The following is a 23173-nucleotide window of genomic DNA, read 5'->3' on the forward strand; positions in this document are numbered from 1 at the left end:
ACTGGATAGATGGAGGCAATAGCACTGGATATATTCGGCGGAATAGTGTAAATATGTTGTCATGATAACTCGGACAATATAAGGACTAGTGTAGAAATGTCATCGTGAAGACACGGACAATATAAGGACTAGTGTAGGAATGTCGTTGTAAAGACTCGGACAATATAAGGACTTGTGTAGGAATGTCGTTGTAAAGACTCGGACAATATAAGGACTAGTGTAGGAATGTCATCGTGAAGACACGGACAATATAATGACTAGTGTAGGAATGTCATCGTGAAGACACGGACAATATAAGGACTATTGTAGGAATGTCATTGTAAAGACTCGGACAATATAAGGACTTGTGTAGGAATGTCGTTGTAAAGACTCGGACAATATAAGGACTTGTGTAAGGATGTCATCGTGAAGACTCGGACAATATAAGGACTATTGTAGGAATGTCCTTGTAAAGACTCGGATAATATGAGGACTTGTGTAGGAATGTCATCGTGAAGACACGGACAATATAATGACTTGTGTGGGAATGTCATCGTGAAGACACGGACAATATAAGGATTATTGTATGAATGTCGTTGTAAAGACTCGGACAATATACGGACTTGTGTAGGAATGTCATCGTGAAGACTCGGACAATATAAGGACTAGTGTAAGCATGTCATCGTGAAGACTCGGACAATATAAGGACTATTGTAGGAATGTCATCGTGAAGACTCGGACGACACTTAAAGGGTTTGTGGAGGAGAGTGTGTATTGTCCATTTCTCAGCAAATAACAGTGCGTGTGTGTGCACATCTGTGCATGTGTGTGTGAGCGTGTGTGTGTGTGAGTGAGAGAGAGTGTGTGTGTGAGCGTGTGTGTGTGTGTGAGTGAGAGAGAGAGAGAGTGTGTGTGAGCGTCTGTGTAAGTGTGAGTGTGTGTATGTGCGAGCGTGTGTGAGTGTGTGTGTGAGAGTGTGTATGAATGAGTGTGTGTGAGTGTGAGCGTGTGTGTGAGTGTGTGTGAGTGAGAGAGAGAGAGTGTGTGTGTGAGCGTGTGTGTGTGTGTGTGTGTGTGTGTGAGAGTGTGTATGAATGAGTGCGTGTGTGAGTGTGAGAGTGTTAGCGTGTGTGTTAGTGTGTGTGTGCGAGCGTGTGTGTGAGAGTGTGAGAGTATGTGTATGTGAGAGTGTGTGTGTGAGAGAGTATATGTGTGTGAGAGAGTATGTGTGTGTGAGAGAGAAAGAGAGTACGTATTGTCATGTGGGTGTGCTTGTGTCTGCGTAACTGCCCAAAGAAAGTATGAGATCATGAATATTTCAGGTGATATTTTGTGGTAGTGAAGGCCGAGCCGTACTCACGATTTCATATAAATACCCAACACAAATATTCATGAGCGCTAACTTTATTTGTTCAGTACAGATGGTTTGATATGTAGGATGACTTTTGAGTGAACTGTTGCGGGGTGGAGGGCATATGTAGGATGACTGTTGAGTGAACGGTTGCGGGGTGGAGGGCATATGTAGGATGACTGTTGAGTGAACTGTTGCGGGGTGGAGGGCATATGTAGGATGACTGTTGAGTGAACTGTTGCGGGGTGGAGGGCATATGTAGGATGACTGTTGAGTGAACTGTTGCCGGTGGAGGGCATATGTAGGATGACTGTTGAGTGAACTGTTGCGGGGTGGAGGGCATATGTAGGATGACTGTTGAGTGAACTGTTGCCGGTGGAGGGGATATGTAGGATGACTGTTGAGTGAACTGTTGCCGGTGGAGGGCATATGTAGGATGACTGTTGAGTGAACTGTTGCGGGGTGGAGGGCATATGTAGGATGACTGTTGAGTGAACTGTTGCCGGTGGAGGGCATATGTAGGATGACTGTTGAGTGAACTGTTACGGGGTGGAGGGCATATGTAGGATGACTGTTGAGTGAACTGTTGCCGGTGGAGGGGATATGTAGGATGACTGTTGAGTGAACTGTTGCGGGATGGAGGGCATATGTAGGATGACTGTTGAGTGAACTGTTGCGGGGTGGAGGGCATATGTAGGATGACTGTTGAGTGAACTGTTGCCGGTGGAGGGCATATGTAGGATGACTGTTGAGTGAACTGTTGCCGGTGGAGGGCATATGTAGGATGACTGTTGAGTGAACTGTTGCGGGGTGGAGGGCATATGTAGGATGACTGTTGAGTGAACTGTTGCGGGGTGGAGGGCATATGTAGGATGACTGTTGAGTGAACTGTTGCGGGGTGGAGGGCATATGTAGGATGACTGTTGAGTGAACTGTTGCGGGATGGAGGGCATATGTAGGATGACTGTTGAGTGAACTGTTGCCGGTGGAGGGCATATGTAGGATGACTGTTGAGTGAACTGTTGCGGGATGGAGGGCATATGTAGGATGACTGTTGAGTGAACTGTTGCGGGGTGGAGGGCATATGTAGGATGACTGTTGAGTGAACTGTTGCGGGATGGAGGGCATATGTAGGATGACTGTTGAGTGAACTGTTGCGGGGTGGAGGGCATATGTAGGATGACTGTTGAGTGAACTGTTGCCGGTGGAGGGCATATGTAGGATGACTGTTGAGTGAACTGTTGCGGGGTGGAGGGCATATGTAGGATGACTGTTGAGTGAACTGTTGCCGGTGGAGGGGATATGTAGGATGACTGTTGAGTGAACTGTTGCGGGATGGAGGGCATATGTAGGATGACTGTTGAGTGAACTGTTGCGGGGTGGAGGGCATATGTAGGATGACTGTTGAGTGAACTGTTGCCGGTGGAGGGCATATGTAGGATGACTGTTGAGTGAACTGTTACGGGGTGGAGGGGATATGTAGGATGACTGTTGAGTGAACTGTTACGGGGTGGAGGGCATATGTAGGATGACTGTTGAGTGAACTGTTGCGGGGTGGAGGGCATATGTAGGATGACTGTTGAGTGAACTGTTGCCGGTGGAGGGGATATGTAGGATGACTGTTGAGTGAACTGTTGCGGGATGGAGGGCATATGTAGGATGACTGTTGAGTGAACTGTTGCCGGTGGAGGGCATATGTAGGATGACTTTTGAGTGAACTGTTGCCGGTGGAGGGCATATGTAGGATGACTGTTGAGTGAACTGTTGCGGGGTGGAGGGCATATGTAGGATGACTGTTGAGTGAACTGTTGCCGGTGGAGGGCATATGTAGGATGACTGTTGAGTGAACTGTTGCCGGTGGAGGGCATATGTAGGATGACTGTTGAGTGAACTGTTACGGGGTGGAGGGCATATGTAGGATGACTGTTGAGTGAACTGTTGCGGGATGGAGGGCATATGTAGGATGACTGTTGAGTGAACTGTTGCCGGTGGAGGGCATATGTAGGATGACTGTTGAGTGAACTGTTGCCGGTGGAGGGCATATGTAGGATGACTGTTGAGTGAACTGTTGCGGGGTGGAGGGCATATGTAGGATGACTGTTGAGTGAACTGTTGCCGGTGGAGGGCATATGTAGGATGACTGTTGAGTGAACTGTTGCCGGTGGAGGGCATATGTAGGATGACTGTTGAGTGAACGCTTGCGGGGTGGAGGGCATATGTAGGATGACTGTTGAGTGAACTGTTGCGGGATGGAGGGGATATGTAGGATGACTGTTGAGTGAACTGTTGCGGGGTGGAGGGCATATGTAGGATGACTGTTGAGTGAACTGTTGCCGGTGGAGGGCATATGTAGGATGACTGTTGAGTGAACTGTTACGGGGTGGAGGGCATATGTAGGATGACTGTTGAGTGAACTGTTGCGGGATGGAGGGGATATGTAGGATGACTGTTGAGTGAACTGTTGCGGGGTGGAGGGCATATGTAGGATGACTGTTGAGTGAACTGTTGCGGGGTGGAGGGCATATGTAGGATGACTGTTGAGTGAACTGTTGCCGGTGGAGGGCATATGTAGGATGACTGTTGAGTGAACTGTTACGGGGTGGAGGGCATATGTAGGATGACTGTTGAGTGAACTGTTGCGGGATGGAGGGGATATGTAGGATGACTGTTGAGTGAACTGTTGCGGGGTGGAGGGCATATGTAGGATGACTGTTGAGTGAACTGTTGCCGGTGGAGGGCATATGTAGGATGACTGTTGAGTGAACTGTTGCCGGTGGAGGGCATATGTAGGATGACTGTTGAGTGAACTGTTGCGGGATGGAGGGCATATGTAGGATGACTGTTGAGTGAACTGTTGCGGGGTGGAGGGCATATGTAGGATGACTGTTGAGTGAACTGTTGCCGGTGGAGGGCATATGTAGGATGACTGTTGAGTGAACTGTTCCCGGTGGAGGGCATATGTAGGATGACTGTTGAGTGAACTGTTGCGGGGTGGAGGGCATATGTAGGATGACTGTTGAGTGAACTGTTGCCGGTGGAGGGCATATGTAGGATGACTGTTGAGTGAACTGTTGCCGGTGGAGGGCATATGTAGGATGACTGTTGAGTGAACTGTTGCGGGGTGGAGGGCATATGTAGGATGACTGTTGAGTGAACTGTTGCGGGGTGGAGGGCATATGTAGGATGACTGTTGAGTGAACTGTTGCGGGATGGAGGGGATATGTAGGATGACTGTTGAGTGAACTGTTACGGGGTGGAGGGCATATGTAGGATGACTGTTGAGTGAACTGTTGCGGGATGGAGGGGATATGTAGGATGACTGTTGAGTGAACTGTTGCGGGGTGGAGGGCATATGTAGGATGACTGTTGAGTGAACTGTTGCCGGTGGAGGGCATATGTAGGATGACTGTTGAGTGAACTGTTGCCGGTGGAGGGCATATGTAGGATGACTGTTGAGTGAACTGTTGCGGGATGGAGGGGATATGTAGGATGACTGTTGAGTGAACTGTTACGGGGTGGAGGGCATTTGTAGGATGACTGTTGAGTGAACTGTTGCGGGATGGAGGGGATATGTAGGATGACTGTTGAGTGAACTGTTGCGGGATGGAGGGCATATGTAGGATGACTGTTGAGTGAACTGTTGCCGGTGGAGGGCATATGTAGGATGACTGTTGAGTGAACTGTTGCGGGGTGGAGGGCATATGTAGGATGACAGTTATGCTAGCGGATGTATGGGTAATCTATGGCAATCTATCGGACAGATGGAAGGATAGCCGGCCGGTCAGTTGGGTGGATAGCCGGCCGGGCAGATGGATGGATAGCCGGCCTGACAGATGGATGGGTAGCCGGCCGGACAGTTGGATGGATAGCCGGCCGGACAGATGGATGGATAGCCGGCCGGACAGACGGATGAATAGCCGGTTTGGCAGTTGGGTGGATAGCCGGCCGGACAGTCGGATGGATAGCCGGCCGGACAGTTGGAGGGATAGCCGGCCTGACAGATGGATGGGTAGCCGGCCGGACAGTTGGATGGATAGCCGGCCGGACAGATGGATGGATAGCCGGCCGGACAGATTGATGGATATAGGATGGATAGTAAATTCAAGGGTCGACAAAGGATTATGATTTTGCGCTCTATTAGTCTGTGTAGTACTGAACCACGTTGTTACCGCTTACGACATTACTGTTTGAGGTAGTACCTTAAAATAGAGTTAACTCAAGACATAATCAAGAAGACAGTCAATTCCGTTTCGCAGTGATCTTTACTTTGAAAACAATTAGTTCCTGCTATTATGATCTTATTTTTGAAAGATGTTTTTTTCACCAACGATACAATTCTCATTTAGAAGTAGAGGCTTGTAATTTGATGAAATTCGATTAAAGAACTTCACATTAATACAAAGATGATACGATAGATGAATAACAGTGCGTGTAACTGACTTGTACTTGTACCGCTGAAAGCTATTTTGAAGATGATTATAACTCGAATAAGTAGCAATCTTTTGAGACAATAGTATCAGGAACAGTAGTGTTAGTATCAGTGCTATTATTATAATTATTTTTATTTTTATTATTATTATTTACAGATTAAAATAAACAAATCTAGCAAAGACGGTTTGGGTGATCCTGTTGTTGCTCTGCCTAGACGAACCCACCTAGAACTCTTTGGAGAACGTCAAGACTCCCCAACACTGAAACCTTCCGCATTACCCAGATTGTCAGAAGGTCTGTATTCCTGGTGGCAGGGACAGGAAATTCAATTATATATATGATTTCATTGGATTTATAAAAAAGGACAAGATCAAGTTTGTTGGCCTGGATAGGCCTGAGGCTATATACCGTCCTATCCCAAAGGGACATTTGTGTCAAAACCACATGCATGGCGAAAAAAACGATCGAGCCACTCCATCATGTCGCTTAAGATTCTGTGTCTGTTCCGGGTGGGAAGTGACTGGTCCTGTTTGCCTTCTGTTTATCTTTTCAGGTCAGCCGACTTTATCCAAAGCCAAGGACTCCATGGTTGCTGTTCCTCTCAACACATTACACATTACCTCGATCGTTCAGATAGCCTCTCCTTGAAAAAATGAGACTGGGCCGATTTGATATTGCAATTCGCTTGTTTGACACGCATTTTTGTACCCTCCGGCAGTACAGAACGGTACAAAAATCAACATTGACATTGAGATTATGTTCCACATCCTTGGCTCAGTTAAGGACACTGTGGAATGCCTTGTTGTCATCATGAATCTTGACATACTTCACAAGAGGATCATCAGACAAATACATGTGTGCAAAAGTGCACAATACAATTCTATCATGAAGACCCTCCGTGTTAATCAAACCACACACTCCCATTATAATTGGTAAATATAAGCGATTGAGGGAAGGGCGAGGGTGGTGGGATCTATTGTCTGGCATAATTCTTCGTGTGAGTGTGTCCGTACCCTGACTTTCTCGTTTCGTCCAAACTTCGACACAAAAAGAATACGAAAGGACGGGTACAGCATAAGTATTTGTGACTTCGACTTTATTGCGAGCGTTCAGCTCTGAACTCCAAATGTTCTTAAGTCTACACTCGCTTCGAGGAGGTTTTTCTATGATATGGGCATTCTGGAGGTTGTCCCTAATATCATTAGAAAAGGACTCAACAATGAGAATCTAGTGTGGATTCTCCTTTGGCAATAAGTAACAGGCCATCCATGTAATTATTATTATTATTAGGGCTCCAAGCCGAAAGGCTGTAGAGCCCTATTGTAATCGTTCGATTTATTATCATTATTATTATTTATTATTTATTATCCGCCGATTTTTGTACCTGCCCTAGCAAAATAACCACTGGCTCGATTTTGTTCAAACTTTGTGTGTGTTTGTAGACCGTTGGGTACCGTTGACAAGCATGGGTTGCTGAAGATCAGTTCTAGCCGGATCTTCACGGTATATGGTATTAGTAGTGATTGTAAGAATAGAGTTACTACTACTACTACTACTAGTAGAATCGCTGTGGCAATATACTCACCCGCAAAAGAAACGCAAGTCGAATATGCAGTATACATGTTATTTATTTTCAACAGTAAAGACAAGAAATACTAATAGGGCAAGATTGACAAAAATGTGACTGAAGACAGTTTAATGGATTAAAAGGCAGATGACATGATTGGTTTTTTTCAAATGTTAAGCGCTTACACAGTTTCGGGTCAATACCCAAATATCAGTCAATACCTGGTGTGACCACCATAAGCATTGATCACTGCCACACATCTCCTGTACATTGAGTGGATCAGACGATTTGTGAAGGCCCTAGGGATCCTCCTGCACACGTCCAGAGCAGCTGTGCGTAGTGAATCGGCAGTTGTAGGGACTGGGCGCACATTGTGCAGACGCCTTTGAACCTCATCCCACAAGTGTTCGATGGGGTTCAGATCAGGGCTGAGGGCTGGCCACGGTAGAACACGGATGTTGTGTTGTTGCAGAAAGGCCATGGTAGCTCTGGCAACATGGGGACGAGCGTTGTCCTGCTGGAAAATGTGTTGTTGATGTTGTGCAAAAAATGGAATAACGTGGGGTCTGATCACTTGGTCGATATATCGCTGAGCAGTGACGCCGTGTCGCTGACCTTGACCAACATTCAGAAAGCACATGGGTCCAAGTCTCGCATTAAGTCCAATCCCTGCCCATATCATGACGCTAGGTCCATCCAATGGATCCCTTTCCAAAACGTTTCTGTCAGCGAAACACAAAAGCGACTTTCATCAGAGAAGATGACACGCCTCCACTCACGATGACGCCAATTGCGATGACCCTGTGCCCACTGAAGTCGTGCTTGTCGATGCCGGGGTTGGAGAACAGGACGACGTGCTTGTCGGCGACATCTGAGGTTGTTGGAACGGAGACGTCGGATCACAGTGTCCCGGCTAATGTGTCGATTATGTGTTCCTATGGTCTGTCGAGCACTTTCACGAGCAGTTAGGAACGGATGTCGCTGGTGTTGACGTGTAATCTGCCGATCTTGTCGAGGTGTGGTGACCCTAGGACGACCGCTCCGAGGTAGGTCATCTGTGGTCTGTGTAGCATTGTATCGATGCAGGAGACGGTAAATTGTGGTTATGTTAACGTTGAACGTTGACGGGCAACATCTTGGACAGATTCTCCAGCTTCCAAACGTCCGATAGCCTGGTTTCTGTTGTTTTTTAGTTAGGCGTGGCATTGTTGACCAAGGAGTGGTAGGTCCAAGAATCGGCCACAGTTTTATACCCACTACAGTTCGTGACAGTTCGTGCATTTTCGATTTCGCGAGAAATGGGTGCATGATACCCACATATTCATTGAAATGGTGCGTTTTGGCGATTCGTTTTTTATGTTGCGTTTTTACTCGGGCCTTCCAAAATGCAACCAAAAATATTGATTACACCATCAGGCTTCACTACATGCTAAAACTCGTATCAATTTATGGTTCCGTGTTTGTTATCTATTTGCTTAAAATCACTTGCGTTTCTTTTGCGTGTGAGTATAGTAGTAGAATTAAAGTAGTAGCAGTAATAGTAGTAGCAGTAACACTGAGACTGGTAGTCGTTATTGCTATAGAAGAGGTATTAGAGGTTACGCTTATGATACTGGATTCAGTGTGAGGAGTGTTTTGCTTTAGCTGCTATCAGTGATAGAAATCTGCATACAACTACCAGAGAGAGTGCAGTGTTCCCACTTTCAAACCCTTGGCTAGGCCTACTTCCACAACTCGTGACAACCAGGTGACGTGTATGATCAATACACCCCATTGAGGAACAATGCGGCAATATGAAAACAGCTTCTTTTTCCACTTTGTCCAGCGCATTGACTCCCACGGGGCCGGCTGGTGGGGAAGTGTGTATTCTCCTCCTCGTGTCAAAGAGTTCACATTGATAATAGTAAGGAGAGTTCCTGTTCTTCAACTCTTAAGGCTTGAGTGCGGCTTTGCTTTGGTAGATAAAGCAAACTAATGCCCTTGAAGCTAAATATACATCGGGGTGAAGCTAGAAGAAATTAAGATGGGTTGACCGTGTAGGGAGGGGTGGCCGTATAGGGAGGGGTGACCGTGTAGGGAGGGGTGGTCATGAAGGGAGGGGTGGCCGTGTAGGGAGGGGTGGTCGTGTAGGGAGGGGTGGCCGTATAGGGAGGGGTGGTCATGTAGGGAGGGGTGACCGTATAGGGAGGGGTGACCGTGTAGGGAGGGGTGGTCATGAAGGGAGGGGTGGCCGTGTAGGGAGGGGTGGTCATGTAGGGAGGTGACCGTGTAGGGAGGGGTGGTCATGTAGTGAGGTGGTCATGTAGGGAGGTTGCCGTGTAGGGAGGTGACCGTGTAGGGAGGTGGCCGTGTAGGGAGGTGACCGTGTAGGGAGATGGCCGTGTAGGGAGGTGACCGTGTAGGGAGATGGCCGTGTAGGGAGGTGACCGTGTAGGGAGGTTGCCGTGTAGGGAGGTGGCCGTGTAGGGAGGTGGCCGTGTAGGGAGGTGGTCATGTAGGGAGGTGGCCGTGTAGGGAGGTGACCGTGTAGGGAGGTGACCGTGTAGGGAGGTGGTCATGTAGGGAGGTGACCGTGTAGGGAGGTGGCCGTGTAGGGAGGTGACCGTGTAGGGAGGTGGCCGTGTAGGGAGGTGGTCATGTAGGGAGGTGACCGTGTAGGGAGGTGACCGTGTAGGGAGGTGGCCGTGTAGGGAGGTGGCCGTGTAGGGAGGTGACCGTGTAGGGAGGTGGTCATGTAGGGAGGGGTGGTCATGTAGGGAGGTGACCGTGTAGGGAGGTGGCCGTGTAGGGAGGTGACCGTGTAGGGAGGTGACCGTGTAGGGAGGTGGTCATGTAGGGAGGTGGCCGTGTAGGGAGGTGGCCGTGTAGGGAGGTGACCGTGTAGGGAGGTGACCGTGTAGGGAGGGGTGGCCGTGTAGGGAGTTGGTCGTGTATGGAGGGGTGGTCATGTAGGGAGGTGGTCATGTAGGGAGGTGGTCATGTAGGGAGGTGGCCGTGTAGGGAGGTGGTCATGTAGGGAGGTGGTCGTGTAGGGAGGTGGTCATGTAGGGAGGTGACCGTGTAGGGAGGTGACCGTGAAGGGAGGTGACCGTGTAGGGAGGTGACCGTGTAGGGAGTTGGTCATGTAGGGAGGGGGTCATGTAGGGAGGTGGTCATGTAGGGAGGTGGCCGTGTAGGGAGGTGGCCGTGTAGGGAGGGGTGGTCATGTAGGGAGTTGGTCGTGTAGGGAGGGGTGGTCATGTAGGGAGGTGACCGTGTAGGGAGGTGACCGTGAAGGGAGGTGGCCGTGTAGGGAGGTGGCCGTGTAGGGAGTTGGTCGTGTAGGGAGGGGTGGTCATGTAGGGAGGTGACCGTGTAGGGAGGTGACCGTGAAGGGAGGTGGCCGTGTAGGGAGGTGGCCGTGTAGGGAGATGGCCGTGTAGGGAGGTGACCGTGTAGGGAGATGGCCGTGTAGGGAGGTTGCCGTGTAGGGAGATGGCCGTGTAGGGAGGTGGTCATGTAGGGAGGTGGTCATGTAGGGAGGTGACCGTGTAGGGAAGTGGTCATGTATGGAGGTGGCCGTGTAGGGAGATGGCCGTGTAGGGAGGTGGTCATGTAGGGAGGTGACCGTGTAGGGAGGTGGTCATGTAGGGAGGTGACTGTGTAGGGAGGTGGCCGTGTAGGGAGGTGACTGTGTAGGGAGGTGCCTATGTAGGTAATATTAGTATTAGTATTAGTATTAGTATTAGTAGTAGTAGTAGTAGTAAGGTTACCGTCAGATATATATCGCCCGATAATCGAAATCGCATTTCAACTGACCAATATCGACAGTTATTTATTCAACCGATTCAATATTCTTGCAGTTACAATGAGTCTACATTTCACAACTCTGTGAGTTGCAATCGAGCATGCTTTTTCTTCGAGTCGAGTCGCATCCTATCCGACTGTTGCTCGAAAGTTGTTTGATGAGGGTCACGACGTTCGAGGCCTTATAATTGTAAAACTTTCAAAACGTTTTATGGACAACGTTAGGGTGATATTTCAGTGACAAAAATGATGTTCGATGCTCTGTCCTACTTTTACTTGTATCATCTGTTCCCAGTGTTTGTTAAGGCGAACATTTGCATGTGTTCGTGGGGCAGGATGCACTCACCGTTACGCGGCCTCATCACTCTTTGACTATGATTCATAAGTATTGCTTTTTATATAGTCGGAATCACACAATGGCTGTCTTGTGAGGAGGGTTTCTGTCACTGCTATTTATATTCCTTTTCGTTCTTGAGGGTACAACTTACAAAGTATTCTTTCAATACTTATTTATTTTCATTGACCAATTTTCTCTCTCAACATTTTCTCTCATCACAACATGAATAAACACGGGCCTGATTTTCCCGTTATACAGTGAGGAACGTCTTCCATTTACTGCCTACATCTATAATACAGAGGCAGATAGGACCACATTAATATTGAATGAACGGGGTAAAACCACGCGGGAAAACTCTCTCTGCATACAGGCCTTCGGGATTAAACGACGTTCTGTCCGTTGACTGATTAAGTGAGTAGCAGGATCGAGCAAGTGTTAAGATGGCGGACGAAAGGAAACGGTCTGTCGTTATTCGACGTGACAAAGTAAGCCGAGCATGTCCACACAGATCAATACTCATGCCAAGTATCTCTTTATAACAGAATTCCTTTAACAGGTCTTTTGCATATTGTCTGTACACACAACCACATTTCTTCGTTATCATTTTAAGAGGAGGGTAGTCTAGTGGTTGAAGCGTTCGCTCGTCCCGCCTGGCCTGGGTGCAATTCCCAGCATAGGTACACTGTGTATGCCCATTTCTGGTGTCCCATGCCGTGATATTGCCTATATGTTACGCTCAGTCAGGTATAATGCATATGATTAGCACAGTAGATTATATTAATACACCACAGGTATATTCCTACATTGATACCTATTTTTCTACCAGTACTACCACCATACAAAACCAGCTACTAACAGCTACTAGTACAAACTACTACTAACAGCTACTAATACTACTCATCAAACAACTTTCGAGCAACAGTCGGATAGGATGCGACTTGCAACCTTTGAAGAAAAAGCATGCTCGATTGCAACTCACAGAGTTGTGAAATGTAGACTCGTTGTAACTGCAAGCATATTGAATCGGTTGAATAAATAGCTATCGATATTGGTCAGTTGAAATGCGATTTCCATTACTACTACTACTACTACTACTACTACTACTACTACTACTATTACTTCTGCTGCTGCTGCTACTACTACCACTACTACTACTACTACTACTCCGAGTCATAACTACAACTACTACTACTACCACTGAACTACTACTACTACTACTACAACCAACACGTATACTACTACTACTACTGCCAACACCACTACTACTACTACTACTACTACTACTACTACTACTACTACTACTACTACTACAACTACTACTACCACTCTGAGTCACTACTACTACAACAACTACTACTACTAGTGAGTGAGTGAGTGAGTGAGTTGGGCTTAACGCCGCTTTTAACAGTATTCCAGTTATATCACGGCATGTCAGCTTAATGTGGGAGGAAAGCCCGAAGTGATGCAGGTCTCAGGCGTTTACCACTTCGGTGAAACCCACGAGCACGGATATGGTTCTGACAAACCTAGAAACGTAATCGGAAACCTAGAACCCATAATCATAGGTTTCTGGCGTGCCCAAGGGACGCAACTCTGCACAGCGAATCGCGGCGACTTAGACGACTGGGCCACCCGTGCCCCCACTACTACTACTACCACTGAACTACTACTACTATCACTACTACTACTACAACAACAACTACTACTACTACTACTACTACTACTACTACTACTACTACTACTACAACAACAACAACAACTACTACTACTACTACTACTACTACTCCTACAACCAACACTTCTACTACTACTACTACTACTGCCAACACGTCTACTACTACTACCACCACCACCACGTTTGCTTCTACTACGTAGAAAGACATAATATATTTACTTATATTCATATCAAAGACAAATAAAAACATTGATTGATACAAATAGATGTAGATCTAGTCGTGTCTGTTAGAAGTGACAAAACCCTTTTTTACAAATTCATACAAAATCTCTGCTCAAAGTCCATTGTTCGACTTCATAATAAGCATGTGTTTATGATTCACTATCAAATAGTGATCCTACCACGTGTTCGCGTAAAGGTGAAGGTAGCCTGCCCCAACTATGGCATCACAAATACATGCAGTGGCAAGTCAATTGTCACCGGAAAATACACAGAAACATATGGTACAAGTCAAAATAGGGAATTGCATCGGACTTCTCAATTGTCACTGTCGCGTCAAATAAGGAAATGTTCTCCACATGTTCTCCATTTGCCGCTCTTTGAAATCTTCTTCGAAAGAGCATTATCGAATTGTACCTCAAAAGTTGTGAAATGTAGACAATGTCTTCCACATGTCAACCAGAAAACTTTTAGGAAGCTTTACTGAGGCCGTGAATGTTATAACTTTGATCAAACGAACTTCTGAGCAAGAGTCGTATGACGCTCTTTGAAATCTTGTATCTCAAAAGTTGTGAAATGTAAACACCAAATGGTTGAAACTGATAGAATAGTGATCGTCATACATGGAAAGTTGACTATTGGAAAGTCGAAGTCATCCCTCTTTTCATACAGTCATGTTGAGAGTGTTTTGTCACTCTGAATCTTTATACATATATCTAACTATTAAACAGATGAGTCGACTTCTACTTCCGGTGGGTAAATCAGTGGAAAGGAATATCCTCTCATGCCCACATTGTCTTGTTTTACTTGAAATCTCAGTAGAAAGTCCAACTCATGTACATAAAAACCAGATCAGCAAGGAGGAGAGCACAATTGGAATACATGGCTGTGCCTATTTCTTGCCTAAATGTCTTACCCGCAAGATGATATCCATGAGGAATACCAGTATTTCACAGATTGTTTTCTCAGTAAAATTATGATGACATTTGCTTTCGTATTTGACAAATTGTCCTGAACCTCTGAAGATAGATATGTAATTATATCTATGGTCATGTAGTAAGTCAAGTGTCCGTTCTGCAACACGTTCCTTCAGTTGAACAATTTGGATTCAAGAACATGCGATATTCGAGACTGTTTCTGATTTGGGCAAACGTTTCAATTCAATTTCAAGGACTATACTCTGGATTTGATACTATCGGATCTCACTGTGTCTGGACCTATAATCAAATGTTGGTCGAGCCGTTAAATTTCTTTCAATAAAAAAGAGTATAGTATTGTTCTTAATTTGTGCAGTTTTAATGGTTCCTGAAGGAGTGGAAACTAATCTTCAAAATGAATGGTATCATTTGGCCGTCGACCTTAATTATGACCATGGCTGCGTCAGTGTCTTTATAGTTTCTTCGAACCGCCTCCGTGGTCTTGTGGTAGAGCGTCCGCCCGGAGAGCGGAAGGTCCAGGGTTCGATCCCGGGCCGCGTCATACAAAAAGACGTTAAAAGATTGTACTTGTTGTTACCCTGTCTGGCGCTCGGCATTAAGGGGCTAAAACAAGGACTGGTCGTCTCGGAGTCAGTATACTGTGTCTGAGTGGGGTATTCATGTTAAACTGCGGCATGGTATCTCAGTGAGCTAGCACTATAAATCGGCATCAGTCCGGACTAGTACAAGCAGCCACACACACACATACACGTGCATGCACGTCGCTATATAAGTGCAATAATCTTGGACGCGACGTTAAACCCAATTTCACCTCACCTCACCTGATAGTTTCTTCAATACACGAAGTATTTTGGTCAAGACATTGTGTGACGTCAATGTTAATTCCAAATAACAGATAAATGTCTTCAAGCATTTCTAATTTGACATAAGTTTCTAAATCTAACAAATCAACTATAAAAGAGGAAAATCATTTCTTTCTTACAATAGAGTTTCACAGTGTACAAAGTTTACATTCTCTGGAAATAATATTGCGTGAAGGTCCCAGAAAACAATTTGCTAAGCGGATCTGTATTTCGGATGTAAATATATGACTTGCAAGTGTACGTGATACAGTTTAATTTAGTGTTAATTTTGATATATCGACATATGTTTGATTTATTTAATAGATCACTCACAAATACTCCTTAAGCGTATGTACGTTATCATAATTATATAACTCGTCTACATTTCAATTTCGGAGGACGGGCGCCATGTTTTCCATGATTATCTAAATTATATTTATGACTGACTGACAACACATCTCTTCCATATATCGATAGAGACAAGAATCTCCGAAGTCCAAGATTCGCTATGGTAGAATCTGAATGAGACCGCTTATCACGGCCATGTACAGCACATGAAACGTATTTGTGTGGACTTTTTATAGCCTCTATATGTTGAGCTTCTATTCCAGACATTAATTAACATATATTTACACTTGTTATTGACAAAGACCAACACCCATCAAACTGGGTTTAAATCTAACTAGAACCCTCACTCATTCAGAGTGAGCGAGCGCGTGAGTGAGTGAGTTGGGTTTAACGCCGCTTTTAACAGTACTCCAGTTATATCACGGCGTGTCAGCTTAATGTGGGAGGAAAGCCCGAAGTGATGCAGGTTTCAGACGTTTACCACTTCGGTGAAACTCACGAGCACGGGTATGGTGCTGACAAACCTAGAAACATAATCGGTGCGAACCAGGAATCGAACCCACAATCATAGGTGCCCAAGGGACGCAACTCTCAACTCTACACAGTGAATCGCGGCGACCTAGACGACTGGGCCACCCGTGCCCCCTCATTTTAATCAGAAATACAAGTACAAACGCTAATCCCGGTAACACATATGTTGACAAGCCATCTTTGAAGTAATTCATTGATAATGACGATACACCAACGCTTAGATATTACTGATGATATTCAACTGTCTTGTTTCTCATGTTTAATTTTTTCATACTCTTTAAAGACAAAGATGCCATGTGCACTGATTGACACGTGCATACCTCAAAGTAATTCGGATTTCAAAATGTTTCAAGTGACACAAAAATAACCACTTAATCTTAGAGCGAACTATAGCACAAGACGATGCACTCGTGTGGAAGCATGCCTCATTGTACCTAAGGCAGAACTCTGCTTTGAATGACGGCACTGTCGCAGTGAATTAGAACACACTGGCTGTCAACCCATGCAGAGCAAGACGTGCATTAATTTGAAACGTTTTGAAATATTCATATCGATGTCTGTTTGTGTCTTGGGTGCCAAGACAAGGAATCTCTTGTACCATCGTCGCCATTAACACATACACCGACTAGAAGCACCTTACGATGTGTATGCTAGGAGGTATTAGTGCATCACTTGGAATCCAAAACAAACAAAGTAAATTGAGGAATTGATGTTAAGATCGTGTGTTGGAAATATCCATGTGAATAAAAGCGACAATTCATGTGAAGAAGGAATAGGAGTTTAAAATTGACTAGTTCAATAAATTAATGTGTTTGAGAACGATATGGTAGATTGATAAAACATGCTGGGAAATGTTTTCATTCGTGTTGTGTTTTGTGTCTACTGACCGTCTGAACAATCATTGTTCCAGGTGCTGTTCCAGGTGCTGTTCCAGGTGCTGTTCCGGGTGTTGTTCCAGGTGCTGTTCCGGGTGCTGTTCCGGGTGTTGTTCCAGGTGCTGTTCCGGGTGCTGTTCCAGGTGCTGTTCCGGGTGCTGTTCCGGGTGCTGTTCCGGGTGCTGTTCCAGGTGTTGTTCCGGGTGCTGCTCCAGGTGCTGTTCCGGGATCATAGGACCAGTGATGACACTGTTGGTTTCAGCTTGCCTGTCCAGGTGGATGGCTCTGTGTCCCCTTCACTTAAAACGACAAACTTAGGGGGCATTCACATTCATATAATATCTCTTGACATGAATAGAGTCCAAACAAGATGCTACAGAAAGATATTGTATAGTACAGTATACATTGTAGTGTAGTGTAGTGTAGTGTAGTGTAGTGTAGTGTAGTGTAGTGAAGTGAAGTGAAGTGTAGTGTAGTGTAGTGTAGTGTAGTGTAGTGTAGTGTAGTGTAGTATTATAATGTAGTGTAGCTTTGTGTAGTGCATTGTAGTGCACTGTAGTGTGGCGTAGCATACGTACCAGCATATATATATTTTTTTCAAATAATTCACGGAAAGACACATTTTGCTTACAACTAAACTAACCTTTTCAATCATGGTTTAATAGTCAAAGGCCTGCTAAGTAATTCGAGCAACTTTATGGTAGACATCCAGAGGAACTTGTCAACATGATGCGCGAATATACCCATGCTAAGACCTTCACATGGTATTTTCACATCTCCCTGCTCACTGGCACATATTCTTTAAAGAATTGTGTGAGGTTTGGGTACTACCCGTACATAACACGCTTACCTTTTCACGAACACCTGGTGTAATTACTGATTTTCAGTGCCCCATTCATGTGCTGTTCATCGCTATTGTGCATTTGGAATCTGTTTCGGTAGATGTTTGAGAGTGCTTATCATCTCAGACATTGAATTAACAACATGAAATGAATGAACATTTTTATTATTTGTAAACTTTTCACATTTTTATTATTTGTATGCCACTCAACATTTGTATTTTTTGTATACCATTCAACGTTTGTATTACTTGTAAACCATACAGCATTTGTATTATTTGTATATCATACAACATTTGTATTATTTGTATAGTATTACCATTCAAAATTCGTATTATTTGTAAACCATTCAACATTTGCATTATTTGTATTCCATTCAACATTTGTATTATTTGTAAACCATTCAACATTTGTATTACTTGTAAACCAGACAACATTTGTTTTATTTGTATACCATACAACATTTGTATTATTTGTAAACCATTCACCATTTGTATTATTTGTAAACCATTTAACATTTTTATTATTTGTAAACCATTCAACATTTGTTTTATTTGTTATCCTTTCAAGGTTGGTATTACTTACAAACCAAACACGATTGGTATTATTTGTAAATCATTCAACATTTGTATTTTGACTAAAACATACAACAGTTGTATTACAACACCTAAACAGTGTGGTGACTCACTAGGAAACTTGATATTATATACTTCTCTTAACATAAGACGAAATATTTTTCCATCATCAAATTACCTCGTGATATATGCTCCAGGTCCAACCCATTCAGTTGCTATTTTATATCATTTGTGTTAGATTACCAAAATCATACAAGCCACGGCATTAATGAGACCGTGCTACAGCGATCCCCATCTTCTTTGCTTAACATCTTACACATACTCAAAGATCGATTTCAACACGTTGCAATCAAAATGGGCCAAACTAAATATTCGACAGCGCAGCCCTGATATTGCACTATACAAACACGGCAATATGGAAATAATCAATGCTTCCTTCAGTGGTTTGAGGTTTGTCAGAAGAACAAGATGGTACAACGAGAGTGTGTAGACTGTAGATATTATCTTATACTTAATGATAGCGATGAAAATGAACATATCAACGTATCTCTTCAATGGAGTTGAATAGCAAATGATTCTTTTGTTTTTGCACTAACGTAAGCACCGAATATAAATCTTTAAATTCATTATGCTTTCTTTTGCCCCGGTTTCTCTTTCTGGTGGTGGTTTCATCAAATAACAGATGGCACACGCGAAACGCTTTTCTTATTATTGATTAAATAAACTTATTTTTTCAAAATATACTTCGATGGAATCGTATCTTATCAAATCTTGTCTACATTTTTTTGCACTGATGCTCATTGATACAACTGTCAATTAGGCTTCAGAGACGTGCCACACTTTGGTAATAAATACCGACATCTGCAAACTACACGAGTCTCCTTAATGTTTTGTTGCAAACTTGACAAATTCCGGGTCATAAAAGGCCTACAAAGGTCTGTTTGACAATGTGTGGTCTGACTGACAGATTCTGCGTCATCATACCTCAATTAAATCATTGAAAATAATATCAAGTGCTGGATTGCCAAATCCGGTAGAATTATCCTCATAGAGATTATTATACGAGGACGTGTGTCTTACTGATTATATGAAACGAGTGTCAGATATTCTTGTATTTCCCTAGCGAGAGTGAGGACAATACATGAATTCTTATACGAGTTTCGTAAAATCAGTATGCCACCCACGTGAGTGTAATAGTTTCTTTATTACCCATTATTTCTTAATCTTTTTGACCTCCTCTTTAGGAAAATGCACTGATCACCACAGCTGTCCTACAAAAACACAATTTGTCGAATGACGTCAACAATCTTCACCTATGACGCCGTCTCTAGTGTGACGTCATTTCGACCCTACGGCACACAATACTATTCGAATGATGTCAACAATGTCGTTTGGATGCCTGAAACAATACTCAGGTGCGCGAGAAGGGATGTTTACACTAGTGCAGACTCGATATCATTCGTCACCACTCGCCCCTTTCCGTAACCTGCAAGAAGACTCGTCCCCCTATGGATGAATGTTAAGTGCGAAAATACGACAAACCAATCAGAATGCGCGTAAGAAAGGTCAAAGAATCGCTCAGGAATAATGTTTGATTTTACATATGTTTTGCATTTAAAAATATACCCAAGATACAGTTTAATGTGTTCAATCATACTGTATAATACTGTAAGTCCCGATGTGTCACCAATACCACCTGGAACGTATACGATATATTGGGCAGATATACGTTTATCATGGCGCAACGAGATGACAATTCTTTTAGCTTTGCCCGTTTTGCGCTTAGACGGAACCCAGTCGCAAGAATGGCCACGAGAGTGTCACGTGTCGCTATTCGGTTTGTCCCGGTATAACATGAATGTTATAAACACATATTTATGAACTCGGTATACATTTCCAAGGTCCTGAGTTGTAAGTATGATATTACTTGTATTCTGTAAGAACGTGTAACTAAAAACGACAAAACCATTTTAACAATCATTAAACTTTAATCCCTAACCTATATTATCCAGTTCATCTCCATCGTATCATTTAGCATATAAGTATAATAAGACAGGATGATCGAGGGTGCCTCAGAACGTATAGCGAACATGCACACATTCCAAAATTCCTGCAGTTGCAGCATCGAAACTCACCCAAACGGATTGAATCTGAACAGTTAAACGTATGCAGAAATCTGAATAAGAACAGTTACGAAGACGCATGGACACTCAGAATCCTTCTGAATAATACAACCGAACCTTCTGTTGTATTGATTGAGGGCATGGTTTCAGATTTACAAAAGCTGGTGTATAGGGACGCGTTGAATTATTTACACAGCTTATATATGAAAAGCTTCATTGAAGCATATGCAATGTACCGACCTGGATAGGTCTTAGTGCACACTATACTTTCCCTGTCAACACTGCGAGATGGTAAATACTAAATAAAGTATAACAGAAGTTGATTTTCTAGAACAGTTGTTCTGAGGAGGGTGGTGGTGGTGGTTGTGGAGGTGGGGTTGTCTAAGGCCCAGTCGTCTAAGGCGCCGCGATTCGCTGTGTAGAGTTGCGTCCCTTGGACACACCAGAAACCTATGACAGTTGGTTCGAATCCCGGTTCGCCCAAATTATGTTTCTAGGTTTGTCAGCATCATACCCGTGCTCGTGGGTTTCACGGAAGTGGTAAACGTATGAGACCTGCATCACTTCTGGGTTTCCTCCCACTTTAAGCTGACACGCCGTGATATAACTGGAAAACTGTTAAAAGCGGCGTTAAACCCAACTCACTCGCTCACTATAAACAACCGCTTTGAAGACTTGAATTCATGTCATGTAGGCGATAGATATACTATAATCCTGCAGATCCAAGAGTTGTTTTCAGCAGTTATCCTACGTAAGTAGACATTTTCTGTCAATGTGTTTTCAGTTCTTTCTGTGAGAAACGTTCCAATAGAACCAAACAATAAGAATGACGATTTTATATTATCATTTCATGTTCCTTTTGAATTTAGTATGAGCGTGCTTGTATCAATAGAGATGTGATATTTCTATAAACCTATGTGTTGATGGCTGCTGCGTGTATGAATAATAGTAAATATATTAAACACATTATTAATATAGAGGAGAAGAGGTCCTTGGTCCAAGCTTACCTTTATGGACAAGTAAATTGCCATTTGTGTGAAATGCTGGCCTATGCATTTATTTCAGTATTCATGTTTTGTGATTAAACGTTTAAAAATGGTAATGACTTCTCAGACTACTCACTTTATTATTTCTTGATGTACTGAAGGACGATGCATCGACTAATCGAAATAACCTAGAAGAGAAAAACAAACCTTATGTTTTTTAAATCTAGTTCACTAAACACGGAAAATAATGCGTAACGACCTGAAGCACAGTCCAATCATTGCATTATTCAACAGTAACAAAGTTGAGAATCCGCGTAGGACAATAATGCGACAATGATTGATCTGAGACCCATTACAGGGTGAGTGAAATCTTAATGTCGGATTACAAAGGCGAAACTTCCTTGCATTATCCAAAGTGTCCCATAAGAGTTAACTTGAAGTCCGGCTGACGTTAATAACCAATAACGTGTCAACACAAGCGAATTCCAACAAAAAGTTGTTTCTCTCGTGATGTTGAAATTTGAATGTCGTCGTGGTGTGTTCAATGCAGTCTATTTCGGGTTAACAATGCCGTTCCTTCTTTCTATATATGCGGAGGATAGTACACTTTAGTATATATGCAAATGTCATCTGAAGTTTCCTGAGAAAACAATATGTGAGATCTTCGGCTGACAAGGGGGTGGCACGTGGTCCTGTGCACAGCGCACACATCACTAATCAAGTTAAGCAACGTCGGTCTCGGAGAGTAGTTGGATGGGTGACCACGTTAAGCAGCTTGACTCCTAAAGAGTTTCTAGGGCCTCGGTCCTGCCCTGCACTGAAGCACATGTGGTGTCTCCTTAGGCAAGTGACTTTGTTCGAAATGTGCCTCTGTTCACCCAGCAGTAAGTGGGTACCCGGTAGGATGTGATGGTAGGATGTAGCTGTTAACCTTCTAGCGCCTCACAGGCAGCTTGGGTTGTATACTCCCCAGGGAGCTGAGAATAAAAATCGAGTGCTCACCGATCCATTGACCGGGGTAATATTAGTGTAGCGCTATGAGCATCTACTTGGTGAATGGAATCTGGCGCATTATAAATGCACATATTATTATCATTATGACTTCAACTGCCAATAGTCTTCTTTCTCTTTGTGTCGTGCAATATGCCACCAGTCTTTGGTGCCTACATTTCCCAACTTTTGTGGTACAATCAAGAATGATCCTTCTACGGGGATTTTAAAGAGTGACATACTAATCTTGCTCAATAGTGACTTAGTGAAGATTGAAAACGTTTTCTATTACAGTTTAGACACGAAATTGAGAATTATTGATGCTGTTGAAGCTGGCATAAAAACCAAGAAAGACATTGCAATTGAATTTGACATTCCAAAATCAACATTAAGTACCATTATGAAGAAGAGAGAATCCATTCTTGAATCCGGCGACTCGACTGACTTTGCCCCCGCCCGGAAGAGGTTACGAGCTGCCAATCACCAAGACGTAGAGGACGCCCTCTTTAAATGGTTTCAAGCCGCAAGAAGCGAAAACATTCCGCTTAGTGGTACATTACTGCAGACCAAAGCTGACGAACTTGCAGTGAAATTAGGCCATGAAGATTTCACGTGTAACACTGCAGTTACGTGTAATGTGTTTTGTCTTATCCAAGATGGCGGACGTTTCCGAGCGAAAACGTGTATAACGAATAACGGATATAACGAACTGATTTCTCTGGTCCCTTGTAGTTTGTTATATCCGTGTTATACTGTACATGATTCCCTGTTTCGACTTGTA

At 44.0% G+C, this 23173-nt stretch overlaps 2 protein-coding genes across 2 annotated transcripts; both read right to left on the reverse strand.

Annotated features, from left to right (window-relative positions):
- Nucleotides 1-1872: 1872 nt before the first annotated feature.
- Nucleotides 1873-5031, reverse strand: LOC124139525 (extensin-like). Its single transcript, XM_046506650.2, has one exon. It carries the CDS (start codon nucleotides 5029-5031, stop codon nucleotides 1873-1875), a length of 3159 nt encoding a protein of 1052 aa, XP_046362606.2.
- Nucleotides 5032-10448: 5417 nt separating this feature from the next.
- Nucleotides 10449-10826, reverse strand: LOC125371732 (histidine-rich glycoprotein-like). Its single transcript, XM_048380424.1, has one exon. The coding sequence runs from the start codon at nucleotides 10824-10826 to the stop codon at nucleotides 10449-10451; it is 378 nt and encodes a 125-aa protein (XP_048236381.1).
- Nucleotides 10827-23173: the final 12347 nt, after the last annotated feature.

The sequence above is a fragment of the Haliotis rufescens genome, unplaced genomic scaffold (assembly GCF_023055435.1).
Source record: "Haliotis rufescens isolate VD_foot unplaced genomic scaffold, xgHalRufe1.0.p SCAF_1, whole genome shotgun sequence".
Lineage (NCBI taxonomy): Eukaryota > Metazoa > Mollusca > Gastropoda > Lepetellida > Haliotidae > Haliotis > Haliotis rufescens.